The sequence below is a fragment of the Acromyrmex echinatior genome, chromosome 3 (assembly GCF_024713525.1).
Source record: "Acromyrmex echinatior isolate Ae372 chromosome 3, ASM2471352v2, whole genome shotgun sequence".
Taxonomy (NCBI): Eukaryota; Metazoa; Arthropoda; class Insecta; order Hymenoptera; family Formicidae; genus Acromyrmex; species Acromyrmex echinatior.
This window is the reverse complement of record NC_141854.1, coordinates 19,753,496-19,768,414: the sequence shown is the minus strand read 5'-3', so window position 1 is coordinate 19,768,414 and position 14,919 is coordinate 19,753,496. Positions and strand designations below refer to the sequence as shown.

At 42.2% G+C, this 14,919-nt stretch overlaps 1 protein-coding gene across 5 annotated transcripts; it reads right to left on the bottom strand.

Annotated features, from left to right (window-relative positions):
• Positions 1-203: 203 nt before the first annotated feature.
• chico (insulin receptor substrate 1 chico) lies at positions 204-14,919 on the bottom strand. 5 transcript variants are annotated; one of them, XM_087404841.1, is made up of 10 exons: positions 14,264-14,919; positions 10,861-12,721; positions 9,391-9,536; positions 8,657-8,945; positions 8,109-8,225; positions 6,737-7,087; positions 5,669-6,081; positions 4,939-5,354; positions 3,707-4,434; positions 204-3,595 (listed from the first exon to the last, which is right to left on the bottom strand). In XM_087404841.1, the coding sequence occupies exons 2-10, from the start codon at positions 11,243-11,245 to the stop codon at positions 2,628-2,630; spliced, it is 3,813 nt and encodes a 1,270-aa protein (XP_087260967.1). In that variant the 5' UTR covers positions 11,246-12,721; positions 14,264-14,919; the 3' UTR covers positions 204-2,627. The 5 variants fall into 5 exon arrangements, with proteins under 5 accessions (XP_087260967.1, XP_087260968.1, XP_087260966.1 ...); XM_087404842.1 differs by lacking the exon at positions 14,264-14,919 and having other exon boundaries at positions 3,707-3,950; positions 4,014-4,434; positions 10,861-14,065; XM_087404840.1 differs by lacking the exon at positions 14,264-14,919 and having other exon boundaries at positions 10,861-14,065.

The following is a 14,919-nucleotide window of genomic DNA, read 5'->3' as shown; positions in this document are numbered from 1 at the left end:
ATTGTATCAATATAAACTATTCAGAATATATGAGAAAAATATTACAAACGGAAAACTTAGAAAATAATTTTTGATTGTTAAACAGTTCATTCATTTAAAATTACATTTCAAAATTAATAATCAAAGCTGATTTCTTTCATTGACATTGAGTCTTTAGAATTTATGAGACATTCCATAAGGTAATAGAAAACAAAACAACGGTGTATATATTGCGAGTTTATTAATTATTATTATTATACTTAATATTTATAACATATATATATATATATTTATATATATGTATGTGTGTATGTGTGTACATATATGTATACGTACACATATGTCTGTCACGTATATACTTCCATGTACATACAGCATAACAACAAAAAGATCGCGCGCGCACGCACGCACGCACGCACACGCGCTCGTAACTCACATGAAAACTCAGTCAGACATACGTGTACATATACAAGACACCCTGTACGTTACGATACAACCGTAATACGTTTAAATAAAATACATGCAAAGAACGAATATTTTTGTTTAGCTTAAACGAGATAAGCCGTTCTATTGAATCGAAGAATCGATTCGTTACACATAGGCATCTTTATCCTCCCTTTTTTTTTCCTCATCCGTTTTGCTCTTTTTTTCCTTAAATAATCCTCTTACTAAATATTACTCTACATCATCTTTTTTTGTATCGTCCCTCGGCACGTCGGTTGTACCGTTTTCACAGAATATCCTGCAGCACGAATATGCATATATGTATACGCGTCATGCGACTGTATGTTTACGTGTACGTGTGTATACGAGGCCGAATTAGCTCTTTCAAGGCGCCTTCGGCCCGTCATAATTTATATGAAAAGCGTTATAACACATGTATACTGCCATTGTGTACGGAACATCTATTTTGTCTGCAATACGAATTCTATGAGAGATGTCGATCTAACATTGGCGGGTAACATTCCTTTCGCGAGGAGACAATCGGATTAAAATTCGGCACAGAGAAGACGCGAGAGCGCAATGACGTGTACTTCCGGTATCTATTGAATATCGGTTTCGCTCTGCGGAATTTCATCCGGTTCGCAGTTAATCGTTACGAAGATCAGATCCGTCGCGTTTCTCTTTCAGTACTTATGTTTCTGGTAGTGTACTGTTACACACCACCGTATTCTATGCGATATTCCTAAAGCTTACGATACCTCAATTTCGTTTAATTCAATTCCAATTAACGCTGATATCAATGGATTAGTCGCAACGTCTAAAAGCAGAGTTTCGTTGAAGTTGTGAAAATTTTCATCCATTTCGTGGAAGACCGACGAGATCTCGTCGGAACGTATTTCTGCGCAAGAATAGATTTAGAATGATCCTTTCAAGAGTTATAAAAATTGCAAATCCATGGTTTCACGTTTTCCCTTACGTCTAAGATTTCGCAGATTCCGTTATTTAAGGTCTCATTGAATGTCCAGAGATTTTTGGATAAAGATAAAACATTTAAAATAGAAGCCGATATCTTATATGTCACACAATGTCGCGCAAGTTTATACACACATATGTATACGATTATTTTCTTTTAATTAAAAACAATGCACAAACATATCCGAATTCGACAATTTGGCTGTTATAAAACGTTAAGGTAAGTAAGCAAACATATAAATAGAGTAACATGCTATTCCCTGTACAAAACAATAATGTGCAGATTTTTTTTTTCGAAAAATCAAGTTCAATATAATTTACAATGGGCAAATAAAATGTACGTCGTTAAAATTTATACGCGTACTGAAAAATAATAGAATTTATGTTACGTACGAGCAGCTCCAAAAACAATCGATATAAATAAATTTCATCGTCATATATATATTAGGAGATTATCATAAATATACAAGTTTAAATTTGGTGTGTGTATATATCTATATATATCTCAAAAGAATTGACTTATACATATTTGGCTTGTCAGCATCTAGAAATATAATACAAAACAAAACAAATTTTGATAGAGATAACACGCAAATCCACTAACAAAATTAAAATTTAAAAGATTTATACATTTTTACAAGCGACTCTCATTTAACTAGATGATATATTCTAATATCAAAAAAATTTCTTCTACTAATTCCGATTATATAAATATATTATTTTAACTAAAAATAAAAGATAACGTTTTCGTAATTTGCTCTTTTCCGTTAAATTACCGATCGTTTAATATTAGAAATAGCATACATGTGGACAGATTTGAGGACTCTCTTCGGAATCAGCGAGAAAAAAGTGTATTTCGCTTATATTAAAAAATTTCACATCATTCTGATAAAATACGATATTAATGCAGTACAACCAGAACTATAGGTACCAACGATGCTTATTTCTCAAACAATGTAAAATAGGCTGCCAATCTATTACATGAGAAAGATCGGCGAGCGGTATAATGCCATTAGGCTGGAGAGAAAAAGAAATGAATTATATATACAGTTCCTACCCGGCGCCTTGTTCGTTAGACCAGCAGAGCCAATGTCAGAACGATCGATTATACCCTGCCTACTCGTTGCTATCGTGGGGAACACAAGAGGCGTCAGCCAAACCACCCCGTCACGCACAGCCTTGTACGGCGACACGGGGGCGGCAAAATATGCGCATTCAGGATAGCGCATATTTTAGGTCTGCTTGAGTTTCGCGAAGTCGATCTCGGCGTAGGTGAAATTCTCCTGCGTGGACGCCGGCGACACGGGCGCTGGATTATCGACCTCCGGCAGATCGAGACTAGCATAATGCAGTATTGTCGCGCCCGGTTGAAGCTTCTCGTAGCCCTCGCTGTCCAACGGACTTGGCGTGGGCGTGGGTGTAGATGTGGGCGTAGGCGTGGGAGTCTCGTCGATGAATTTTGGCGAGGATGGCTTCGGCTGTTGCACGGTCGACGGCTTGAAACCCGTCAGGGTAGGACTGGTGTTCGGCGAGGCCGTGACGAGACGCGGTTTCGACACCGTTAGATCCGACAGTTTTTTTGTTATTACATTAATGGGCTTACCATGTTCTTGAGATGACGAAGACTTTAATATAACTCGAACATTCTTCTCTACAGGACTAGGTGGCTTCTCGCTATTCGCGTTCGATGAGGATATCGTCTCCGTCAATGGGGTAGAACACGATGTGTAAACCGTATTTGCGGGTTCCATCACTGCGTATTCATTGTTTTTATTTTGGTTAGAAAAATCTTCTCCTTTTGTCGTGGAGAACTCATCGTTTTTTTTCGTAAAAGGTTTCACAGGTGACTGAGGACTATTCAGAGAAAAGGGGAAAATCGTAGCCGATGAACCCGTTGGTGTTGCTCGCGGCGGAGAGGCGGGCGTGCTCGCTAGACTCTCGGATGTCGGACTTCCGTTCAAAGGTAGAAAATTTGGAGTTTTAGATGGCTTACTGCCCGCCTGAATCGCGATTGGTTGCGATCGCGATTTTTCCTTGCGATTGCCCGTTCGTGTTTTACGATTGTTTCGATTGTTCCCACCCATACTCATATTTATGTAGTCTTGTTCTAAACTCGGTCGCGCTTTAAAAGACATCTCGACGTAGCCCTCCGGAGGACGCCTTGGTTGCGGAAGATCTACAGGTGCTGTTCTTGTGCTACCTAAACATTCATAATAATTTTCACAAATATTATTTTTATTGCATCATATTATATAAAGAATAATATTCTATTAAGGATTTTGTTTTGCAATAAATGTTTACAAACTAATACCTGGTGGCCCATTTGTTTGATAGGTATCCTCTTGAATAGGTGATGACAATTGTTTCGGACTCGCTTCCGAATGCGTCCAATCTATTTCTATCGTACCGTCCATTTTCATATAAGGTCCCTCCGCTTCTTCTACCGGCTTTAAAGTTGTAATTACAGGTTTATGAGCGAAAGTTAGCGATGATATATGCATGTGGCTATGATTGTGGTTGGCAGTGATTGTATTATTATTGTTATTGCGATTGATCTGTAAGAAAATAATTTTATTGTTACTTAACAACAGCTTATGCAGTAATTTTATCGATAATACCTTATTTATGCCACTCATATCGACGTATGGGGCAGTAGTCGATACGGGAGCTTGTCCGGGCGACATGTCGACGTAGGAACTAGTGTCGGTGGCAGTAGAATAAGTAGAGTACAGTTGCGGTTGCGACTGAGGTTGGGAACATGATGTCGGAGGCGAAGAGAGAGCGGTTGGAATACTGGGCCTCGTGAAATCCAACTCCATGAGATCCTCCATGCGATCGGACGCTCCAGAGCAACCGGAATTGTGTCCCCAAGAGCTCGATAGCAACGGTGCAGAACTCGACTTCGAATTCGAGGTTTCCGAACCAGCTGGTAATGGCGCAGTAATTACATTGGCTAGCCTTCCGATTTCAGGCCTCTTAGACCGACTACCTACGGAAAATGCTCGTACTCTGTTGGAGTCTTGCGGAGTAATGTCCAACCTGCATAAAGATCGATATAAAGTAAAAATGCTGTTCATATCATTCATGTCGGTAGCGTATACTTAAACAATGTTTAAAGCTCCTGAGTAATCGCAACCATTGGATCGACATCGTAAATAAGAAATTTGCATACTGTGTTTGCTAGCACACACATGCGTAGCCTATTTTCGTGCTTTTTACGACTATCTACTGACTGTCGGAGGAGGGAGGGCAATAAGGACAGCTTCGCGCCAATTTTACAAATATTTTAATTGTTTTAAAGCAATCGTATTATTTCTTTTTATCCAAATTCTCTTTATTTACGAATGGCAAAAAATTTCAAGATGTCATTTCTATGTCACGATCCAATATGATCACGATAAATACTCAAGAATTAAATCTGATTAAACTCATTTAGTTGAAACATTCTCTCAAATCATGCAATTGTCACAGAATTTTGTGAATAATATTATATCAAATAATAACGTATATAATACTTAAGACCTAAATATTTTAAACTCATACCTGTTTTTACGATGCCTATTAGCTTGTTCCGGTCTCGATCCAACGGAGTAAGCTCTGGTTTGTCTGGCTTGCAGATCTTCCCCGGGTGTTAAAAAGCTGGTTACCTTGTCCAAATGATACTCAGAAAACCGCAGATCCGTACTAGGCGTGCCAGACGTAACAGAACAGCTACTGCCATCGTTCTGCGACATATCGTCCGAAAAGTGACCGTTATGACTATTTACAGGATCCATATCAACGTAACCGTCATCTCCAACTGGTGCCATCGGTACATAGCCATCCACGTTGCTTTCCTCCACAAGGGATGATCCACGGGAATGCGAATGGGCCGTTGTCGCCGGGCTCATGGGCATGTATATACCTCCACGACCTGGACTCGACCCACAGGGACTGTACATTTCACTCTGGTAGGAACTCTGCAATCAAAACGATCAATTATTGTGTTTATCCAGCAATTAAAAGTATAAAACAGTACTTTGTTTGAATTAAATATCATTTTATTTAAATAAAATATAGAAAATACGAACCAGTAAAAATAAAAATTTGATTTTATTATTTATAAATATTACAAAAAGGAAGGATTTGTTGGATTTTACTAAACATAAAAGATAATTATAAATTTCTTTGTATAAAGACTAGAAGATGATTTACGCTATCCTTACACTGTTTTATATAAAAGCTCTTTTTAATATATTAAAAGATTCAGAAGTAATATTACGAGTACACTCACCTGAGAGGGCGAATGAGATTTAAAGTTTGGCGAGTATTTCAAATGTGGATGCGATGTCGACCACAGGGCATAGTCGTCACCTTTCTTGTCTAAGATTACAGGCTCGTCAGGTGTCAAGGAATGCCCGTACCTCGAGACAGTGCTTTCTTCCAAAATATTCTCACCACAATCATCCATCGAAGGTGACGATCCAGCCGAATCCGACGAACAGACGTCGGAAGATGGACTAATAGGCATCGATGCAATTGGTGGAGAATATGAGAGGCCTCGGCCACACATGGAATGCGGTCGCGGTACGTGCGACATAATATGGGCTCCTCTAGGATGGCTTAACACAACCGTAGTCGGTTGTCCCTCACTGGTAGTACGAGCTCTCGACGGCAAACTGTCGCATCGATCGCGCCCGGTAGTACCTGTAAAGATACTCGTCAGAAATCTCCTTGTGATGTTTACTTGTATACAGTAGAAAGAAGCCAGTTCCATTGTCCCAGCATAGCAACAGCGGTTAGTTTTATATGTTCGCATATATAAATTATTATATATGTACACAATATATTTTTTATTGTTATATATATATACATATATATATATATATATATATATATTAATTTGTTTTTTTCTTAAGTTAAGCAACAGTAATCACGGTCACTTCATCAAAAATATTCTGCGCATTTGCAGAATTCGGGTTAAAAATTAAATATAGCAAAGTAAAGATTATGATAACCAGCTTGCAGAAATTATTATCCAAGTATCAACATGGAACGTCCAGGAGAAATGTACAAAACATATTCATTCCTTATGTTCAATAACAAATGAATAGAAGATACGAACTAAAGCATTTGTTTCATAATACATCGTGCACTTAATAATAGCATGCTAGCAAAACTTTACAATTGTAATTACTATGATCTCTTATTAGATAAACATAACATTGATTGGTTTTATACAATTTGGAAGGAATGAATGTGTAACAAAAAGAGCAGAACAAGCGTATTGCAGAAACACTGAAGGATAAAACAGAGATTCGGATCGATTAAACAAATATGTGTGACGAAACGAAATACATACACCGTAAAACGGATCTTTTAGATGGTTGCGTTTGATTGATAATAACGGCAGCTAAGGGCAGCGACAAGGTTCTCTGATGGGATATTGTCGCGGTTGTGGTTGTAGTGATCGTCGCGGTGACGGTCGCAGTAATGGTGGTGGTGATGGTAGTGGTGGTTGCAGTGATGGTAGTGGTAGTGACAGTAGTGGTAGTCATAGTTGCATTTGTTGCTGTTGTGACATTGTGAACGGATTGGGAATTATTGACGGAATGAGGATGACTCGCTACCGAATGACGACGTCTAGCGGTACCGGCACTGTTGGCATTAGTCGTGGCAATCCCAGTAGTCCAAGCCCCGGTACCAGCAACGGCTGCAAACCACACACCTCTCACTATCGCACAACTGTCTTTTGTCTTACGTGCATTTTGTGCCGGATATGACAGATACGGCACGGATAGTGTACCAATCGTGCTGTTAAAGACATGACCGCAAAGAATCTATCTCTTATGTTTCACGATGAGTTATTGACAAGTCTGACACACAAAACCTATTTTAATAATCCTTTTCAACTAGCAACTGTTCTCTTAAGTTTGATTTCTCTTATGATGATAACTTTTACGTGAAAAGAGAATTATGATAAAACACCAATAACATTACAAATGACAATAAAGCGTATCAATTAAGTTTCCTATCTTTCGTCATCATTTTAGCAAGATGCATTATATACATATATATGATACCTGACATCAGACAATTTACAGATTCCAGATAACTTGCCCGATTGTATCAATCATGCTATTTACACTATGAAACACTCAGAAAACGATGCATTACTGATTGATCTAAACTTTTATTTTTAACACAATTGATCATTGCATTCGTATAAAAGTTTCAGCTTTAGCTTTTCAATCTACATGTTTCCAAAAATTTATTTAATATCAACATAACAATAAGCTCTGACATTACTTTTAACATTAAGAAAATATTTCCCATTTTATTAAACATTTATTAATTAATTCTTTCCAAAAGATAATATATTACAAATAAACAAGCTATATATATAATATAATAATAAATATTTACAGATGAAATGAGAATATATGATAGCACAATTTTTTTTAAACTTATTTCTTCTAAAAAATTGAAGATAAAAGTCACATCAATTGCGTATATGTAAATAGTATGTGTTGCAATATGTAATCAAATGTATCAAATACAGTAAAAGAAAAATGCAATGATCAAGTTTTTGGATAGAGTCCTATATCCCATGAAATGGAAAACTGAAGAAAAATAAACGACATGTTCATTGTTTTTATGTGTCCTTTTTGCCATTCAAAATCCATGAAACGCGAAAGAAGGAAAGCAAATAGCTATTGTGACAGAGAACAGACCCGTGACTGTATTGGTGGAGGAGGTATTCCGAGATTGACTACACTGTGTGAGAACAGAGGAAGTAGCAGTCTGCTCTTGCAGTGGTTCCACTTGCTCCTTGTATGTCTTCTGTTCCTCTGTAAACCCCGTAAACCCATTTGTGTTATTCTAAAGCTGAACACTAATGTGTACACATACGACGATTCACCTGGTTTTCTTAAAGTATATAATTTATTTAATGTGCGTGTGCAATTGGTGATAATTATGTGTAAAGGAACGGTGTATTAGACGAAGTTTCAAGTCCGGATTTAAAAGGAATTTGTAAAAAGGATGATTTTAAATACACAAAATGACGTATATCGAAGCAAACCGAGACACAATATCTCTGTCGACTTCTGATTATAGACACGTGATAACCGATATGTCCCAAGTTACATATGCGAAACGAAAATCACATTTCGATAAATAATACGAAACACGCTGAAAAAAACTAATAACTCACATCCTGGTAAATCACAATGAATAAACGATATGTACAAGGAGCAGATTTGCGAAAATTGCAGCTTACCCAGGGGCGAAAAGCCATGAAGCTTTTGACCCGTATGCCGTCTTTGAAGAACGGATATAGGTTTACTGGCTTCGTTGGCGGAGGAACTACGCGTTCTCTGGCGAGGCCCAACTTCGTCTTTGTTACTTTTCGAATTCCTCATCGCAGTCGTTATAACATCGTACATATTGAGCGCGATATTGTTATCTTCGACTGCCATCCAAAATTCGCCATCTCCGGTTACGGCGGATCGGCCAACCTCTATGTAGAATATATCATTCGCAAATCCACATCGTCTAATATAATTTAGCTGCAAGAGAAAAAAAAGATTTAGAGATACATTGATTCTAATATACTAAATGTCAAGTTTTGTTGACCTTCAACTAATGATAACAAAATTCTAAGATATATTTTTTAATAATAATGCGCATTATTAAGGCGCTTAATTTGCGAAGCTTCACGGTAAGCCTTCCAAGACAATAACATATCGAGGCGTTGAAATATCACCGTTCAAATGCTTTCGTCGTGTGGCATCGCTTAGTCTAAACAAAATCTTTCATCCACTTTATTATTCACGGTGAAAACTGATCCGTCTAAATACATCTCGGACCACCATGAACAAAAACGCACACACTAGACTACGGCGTTCTTTTATTATTAAATAGCAAAGCTCGTAAAAAAAATAAAAGATTATAGCTATAAGTACTAATCTATAACATGCTACACTACGCTAACTATATTTCACGTAAACTTACAGAAATCTCGATAGAGTCAGAGTTATCCTGTGCCCCAATCTTCACTAAACTTAAAGTTTGATCGGTGAGGCATAATCTGTAGGGTCCGTGAATGTTCTTTCGTGCACCGAGACCTCTTTTTTGCATTGTAACTTGCCACACGTGTTCTGAAAGACATAAAAAAATGTAAGATATACTAATCTCATATTTGAAATACGAAATACGAAAATAACTTATGAATGTAATACTTCATTATGTATAATAAACTATATTTAATTTCAATAGGTAAGTGTATACATGCATTTGGTAAATGAAGAGGCAATAAGTATTTTAGAAGTTTTTTATAGTCAATTATATCTAAATATAGAATTCAAAATAATACATATGGAAAACTTAGAATATCTGTTACAATTCATTAACTGCAAATTATCATAGTAATATTAGTAATGAACGTCTATTTATAACAACGCAAACAAATGTTCATTATGTATGTTTGCATTAAATGTACTTGTAGTTCAAATGCGTCATAGTGAATAATGCTCGAAAATACATATAAAGTAATATAAATACTCACTTTTGTATAAAATAATTTAAATTCATATATATCAAGAGAATTGTGCTAATAATCAAGACAAACATGGAATATTTTTTTTTATATTAAAACAGAGATTCTGTACAAAGGGACCAAAGGAGTAATAATTTGAAACAAAAGCGTTTTATTTATCCGACATTACTCTTGTTTTCTTTGTTTCTGCAAGGAACACAAAAACATAAACAATTGCCAATGTTATTTTTGTTCCAAGGCTACATAACTCGTTCGAAATGTGAAAGTCACAAAATACACAGATAGTAGCGATGCACTTTTTATTGTGCATCTTTGCATCTCTTTAGTTTCGCATAAATTTCTCAAGAATATGTACACAATTATAACATTTGATGCAAAATATTGGGACAAAATAGGCAATTTTTTTTAAGTTACGACAAAACTCTTGCGTTCCTAAAAAAAAGGAATAAAAAAATTCATAAAATTCGCGGAGGCAGTGCATTCCGAAAATCATCGATTCATTCTATGAATGTAGATGTAAACAAACGTGTACACGCGCGACCAAGTTCTGTTGCAGGTCCCTACGTCAGTCGATGTAGGTGTGCGATAATCTCATCATGGAAAAAAAAAATCGATTACCATCCGCAGAAAAAAACGAGAAGACTCATATTTTCCAAGACGTAACAGAAATGTGTATCAAGGCCGTACGTAGATTGCTATCTAAAGAACGCAAATGTCATTATTAGACAAATAAACAACAAGCGAGAATTTAAACGTCAATATATCGATATCCGTTTCTAGACGATGGCTAATTTTTGATAGCGCGATTATACGTATATACCGATCGGAGTAATAAAGGTTGCAAAAAAGCAATAAAGGTTGTTTATCGGTTCTCCTGACGGGAGTTCAGGCGGGAAATGGAAAAGCGGCGCAATTGACTTATTTACCGAATGTAGGCCGCGGCTGTTCCCCATCGGGCACGTCTCCGCTTTGTAGCCTGAGCATCGCCTTGAGCCATTCGTCCAGCTCCTTCTCGCTGTCGAGGATCAGGCAGAAGCACTCATCCTTGGTGTAGAGCGCGATCACGTGCTTGTGCTTGGTGTCGCCGCGCTTATTGATGTTGAAGCAGCTGTGCAGCAGTATGCTGCGCTTCGGCGGTTGCCTGTTCTCGAATTTCTTCTTGCTGTCGTAATACTCGAGGCAGGCGAGGCAGCCGGGTCCCTCGCCGCGCAGCACAAAGTACTTCTTCTTCATCGTCTTGAGCTTCTTCAGGTGGCCGGAGCGGATCACGGGCCCGCCCGAAGGCGACGCCGGGCCCCTGCCCGAGGACATCGTCGGGATGACGATCGAGAAGATCGTCGTCGTCGTCGTCGTCGTTGTCGTTGTCGTACGATTAATGATTACCAACGAACCTCCCTCGAGTACGCGGGTACAAGCGTTTCGGCCCTTCGCGTTCTACGTATCATTCACATGATATCCCGGCTATTATCGTCCCCGCTCGCTTCCCACTTCCCGCTGCCTGTTCCTTTCTCCTCGAGCATGCGAGTTCACGGCGTGCGTGGCGCGTTTCGCGGAACGCGCCGAGAGCACGTCGTCACACGTGCACGCGGTGCGCCTCGTCCTCACCGAAAGACTGCGTCACGCACAACGGCGCAAAAGTTCATTTCATTGTGCTCGAGAAACGACGACAATTTCCACACTCGCGTCAAATATCCTCTTTTCTCTCTCTCTTTCTCTTTTTCGTCTTACTTATATTTGTTGTATTCTGCGTTGTATACCGATTTCTTTTCCAATTTCTTGTACTTAATTCTCTTTAATTTTTTATGTACCTTCGTATTATTTTTGAGTTTCACTATACTCTCCTTGTCGATTCTTACTTCTCAATGTTAAAAAATTTTTTACTTCCCGTATTATTTTTTATCCGTATTAGTTTATCTCGAACATTCTTAGAGGACATGTTCCTAAACCGACGATAAAAGTTCAATCGATCGATCGATCAATCTCTTAATAAATAATAGATATCTCTCCGTCTCTGTCGCTCCTCCAACACGATTAACGTCGTCGCTCGATCGCTTTGGTGGAGCGTGATCCGCGCACTTTCGCGGGCATAACAATAACGGCCGTCAACGTGTCAGCGAACTGCGCCTTCCAGCGCCACGATGCTTCCCTCCGTTGTTGAGGAAAAACGTGTCCGTCCTCGTTGTCGACTCGCTGTTATCGCGCGCTCAGGTCCGTCGCACATTGACAGTCACGACGGAAACGATATCGGGAGCGGCTCTCGTGAGCGCGCGCGCCTTCGCACCGAGCACGTTTTGGGACGTAAATATACACGGCGATGCGTGCGAGCAACAGCACCGCCAGCCGGGTTGCATGTGCGATGCGCTCGTCGCAGTGTTTCCGAGGGCGTGCTGCTGCTGCTGCTGCTGCTGCGTCGCGTCGCGTCCCTCTCTCTTCCTCTCACGATGGCAGTCGCGGACGTCCACCTTCTCGTAGGTTAGGAGGAACGACAACAATAACAATGGCGAGCCATGGCCAGCCACGAGACGACGATGACGATGACGATGACGATGACTGCGGGCAACGAAACGATCACAATTTTCACCCTCGGTCTTCTCTCGCTTGCACCGTTCACGGCGTCGGGAACCAAGTAGGGAAGATGACGCGGACTCTGAGATGTTGCGACGGCCACTCTCTCACTCTCGCTACGCTCCCTCCTTCACACTCCATCCACCGTGTCTCGTCTCTTTCTCTTCCTTTCTCACTCTCCTTCTCTCTTTCTTTCCACGTCTCGGCACGCCTCGAATCCACCTGTCACGCGGTTTCGTCTAATTTCGCCCGCCACCGATTTCAGGCGGCTCAGGCCGCGTCTCGGACGCGCCGAGGCTCCTCAACGGTGGCTCGGACTTGCCATGCCACCGTCGCTCGCGCATTCCTCGCGCAAGCAAGTAATTTCGTGATGCGCGTCCGCGATCGGGGGAGGAGGACGGTGTAGACGTTGGCCGGACTGCCGTGAGCCACACGACGAGCGGAGCCGTCACACAGCGCGTATGCCACGAGGTGCGGCCGTTTTGCGAGCGAGCGACCGAGTGCGGAACACGGACTACGGAACCCTCCTCCTGCACCTGTTTGTCTCTCCGAATAACACAATTACTGCGTGGTCCACGACGGTGACGTGTATACACACAAGTGCGCGCGCGTGTTCTCATACGCGTGCGAGAATAAACACCGACACTAACTCATTCACGCGCGCGCTCACCGTACACTCACACGTGCGCGCGAACGCACGCGCAGAGGAACAGAGATAGAAGGATGAGGGGAGGGAACCGGACGGACGGACGGTCGGTCAGCCAGACAGACAGACAGACGGAGAGCGTGACGATACGCAATACGATTCACGACGCAGGAGTGCGAGAGAGCGAGAGAGAGAGAGAGAAGGGCGATGTGGCGGCAGAAGGGAGGGAAGAGACACTCACAACAAGATGGGTTCTCTCTCTCTCTCTCTCTTTCTAGTCGCGAGCGAGCGCCGCACGTCCCGTCCAGAGTCTCTTTCGTCGAAAACGTGTTACAGCGTGACGAGGAAACACGACCAACCGACGTATGTCTGTACAGACAGATAGACGGACGAACGGATGGATAGACGGGAGTAGCGGGTGACGGTGAGCCTCGCAAGTGGGCGGCTGGCCGAAATTCGCCCCTTATCGGCACACAGCTCGTGGCACGGTCGCGCGCTCCTCTCAATAAATAGGCTACTGCCAAGGGCAACGCGATTTTTTTTCATGCGCAATAGCGGCGGCCGACATCAAAACAACCGTGGCAGCGACGGCGGCAGCAGCGACGGCGGCATTCCAGGTCGATGCGGGGTGGAGGAGAGGTAGGCGGGGGAGGGGGAACGCGATTTCTTTTCCTCTCCCCACCCTTTCTTCTCTCCTCCCGCCGCTCCCCGTTCTCCGTCCGTCACCGACTGACTTCCACTCTTCGCGCTCCTTCTCCGCAGCTGCTCCTCGTGTGGCTCCTCTTCCGTTCCTCCTTCTCCACCGCGTCTAAGGAGAGGAGGGAAAACGACGGGACACGCAAACCCGGGACAACCCGATTAACGACGCACTATCAGCCACGCACGAAAATAGACGCGGGGATATCACGATCACGTCCGTGTCTCCCCTCGTCCCACCTCGTGGGGAGTCGCGATCCGACGGAGACGACGAATTCGAGGCGACTCCTTCGCCCGAGTATAGAATTCTTTCTCGACCACCTCAACCGTCGTTAAGGCGTGCGTGCGTGCATGCGTGCATACGTGCGTGCGTGCGTACACGCGCGCGCGCGCGGTAAATCCTCACGTTCCGTAGTACTTACCAAGAGTACTTCGAACGCGCGCGACAAACGACAATCGTGTCGTCACTCGCGCGACGATCGAGATCGCGCGCAAGCAACTATACCGATCGACCGTCTTTCTCGTTGTTTAATCGTCGCGATGCGAAAACGTTAACACAATTGTGACGCGGACACGACCGCGACGTAACGCACAACTTTCGACTCTCGTTTCAACGCGCGTAAAATTCGTGCGAGTCCCCGCGATCGCCGGATGTTCCAGCAAAAGGCGATGGGACTCTCGCCACGACACAACACTCGCGCGCGACACCTCTCTTTCTTTCTCTTTTTCTTTCTCTTTCTCTCTTTCTCGTGAGCCGCGCGCGGGTTCACGCCTAGCCAACCGAACAGACGATCGTGTCTATCTTGTAAAGGTCATGTGTACGCCGAGCTCCGCAGTTGTAAACAAGATGTACGCAGGCGCTGAGTGCGCGCGCGCGCGCGCGCGTGCGAGTGCGAGCGCGAATGGCGGCGGCTCCGATGTACGCGGATATACGGTTCATATACGCCGCTACGCGATTGTAAATACGAACCGAAGCGCGCGCGCACGTCTCCGCTCGCGCATCGTGTATGCACGTGCGGTACGTGCGTCGTGTTTATTACGTACACACGAGTGCGACGGCGACACGGCGCAGAGCGCA

Bases quoted from the DNA above. Each gene is read 5' to 3' on its own strand.
- chico (XM_087404841.1), bottom strand. From the start codon at position 11,245: ATGTCCTCGGGCAGGGGCCCGGCGTCGCCTTCGGGCGGGCCCGTGATC. The intron at 9,537-10,860 runs GTAAATAAGTCA...TATGTCTTTCAG, and splicing joins ACAGCCGCGGCCTACATTCG to AACACGTGTGGCAAGTTACA. The intron at 8,226-8,656 runs GTAAGCTGCAAT...CGGGGTTTACAG, and splicing joins TCATGGCTTTTCGCCCCTGG to AGGAACAGAAGACATACAAG.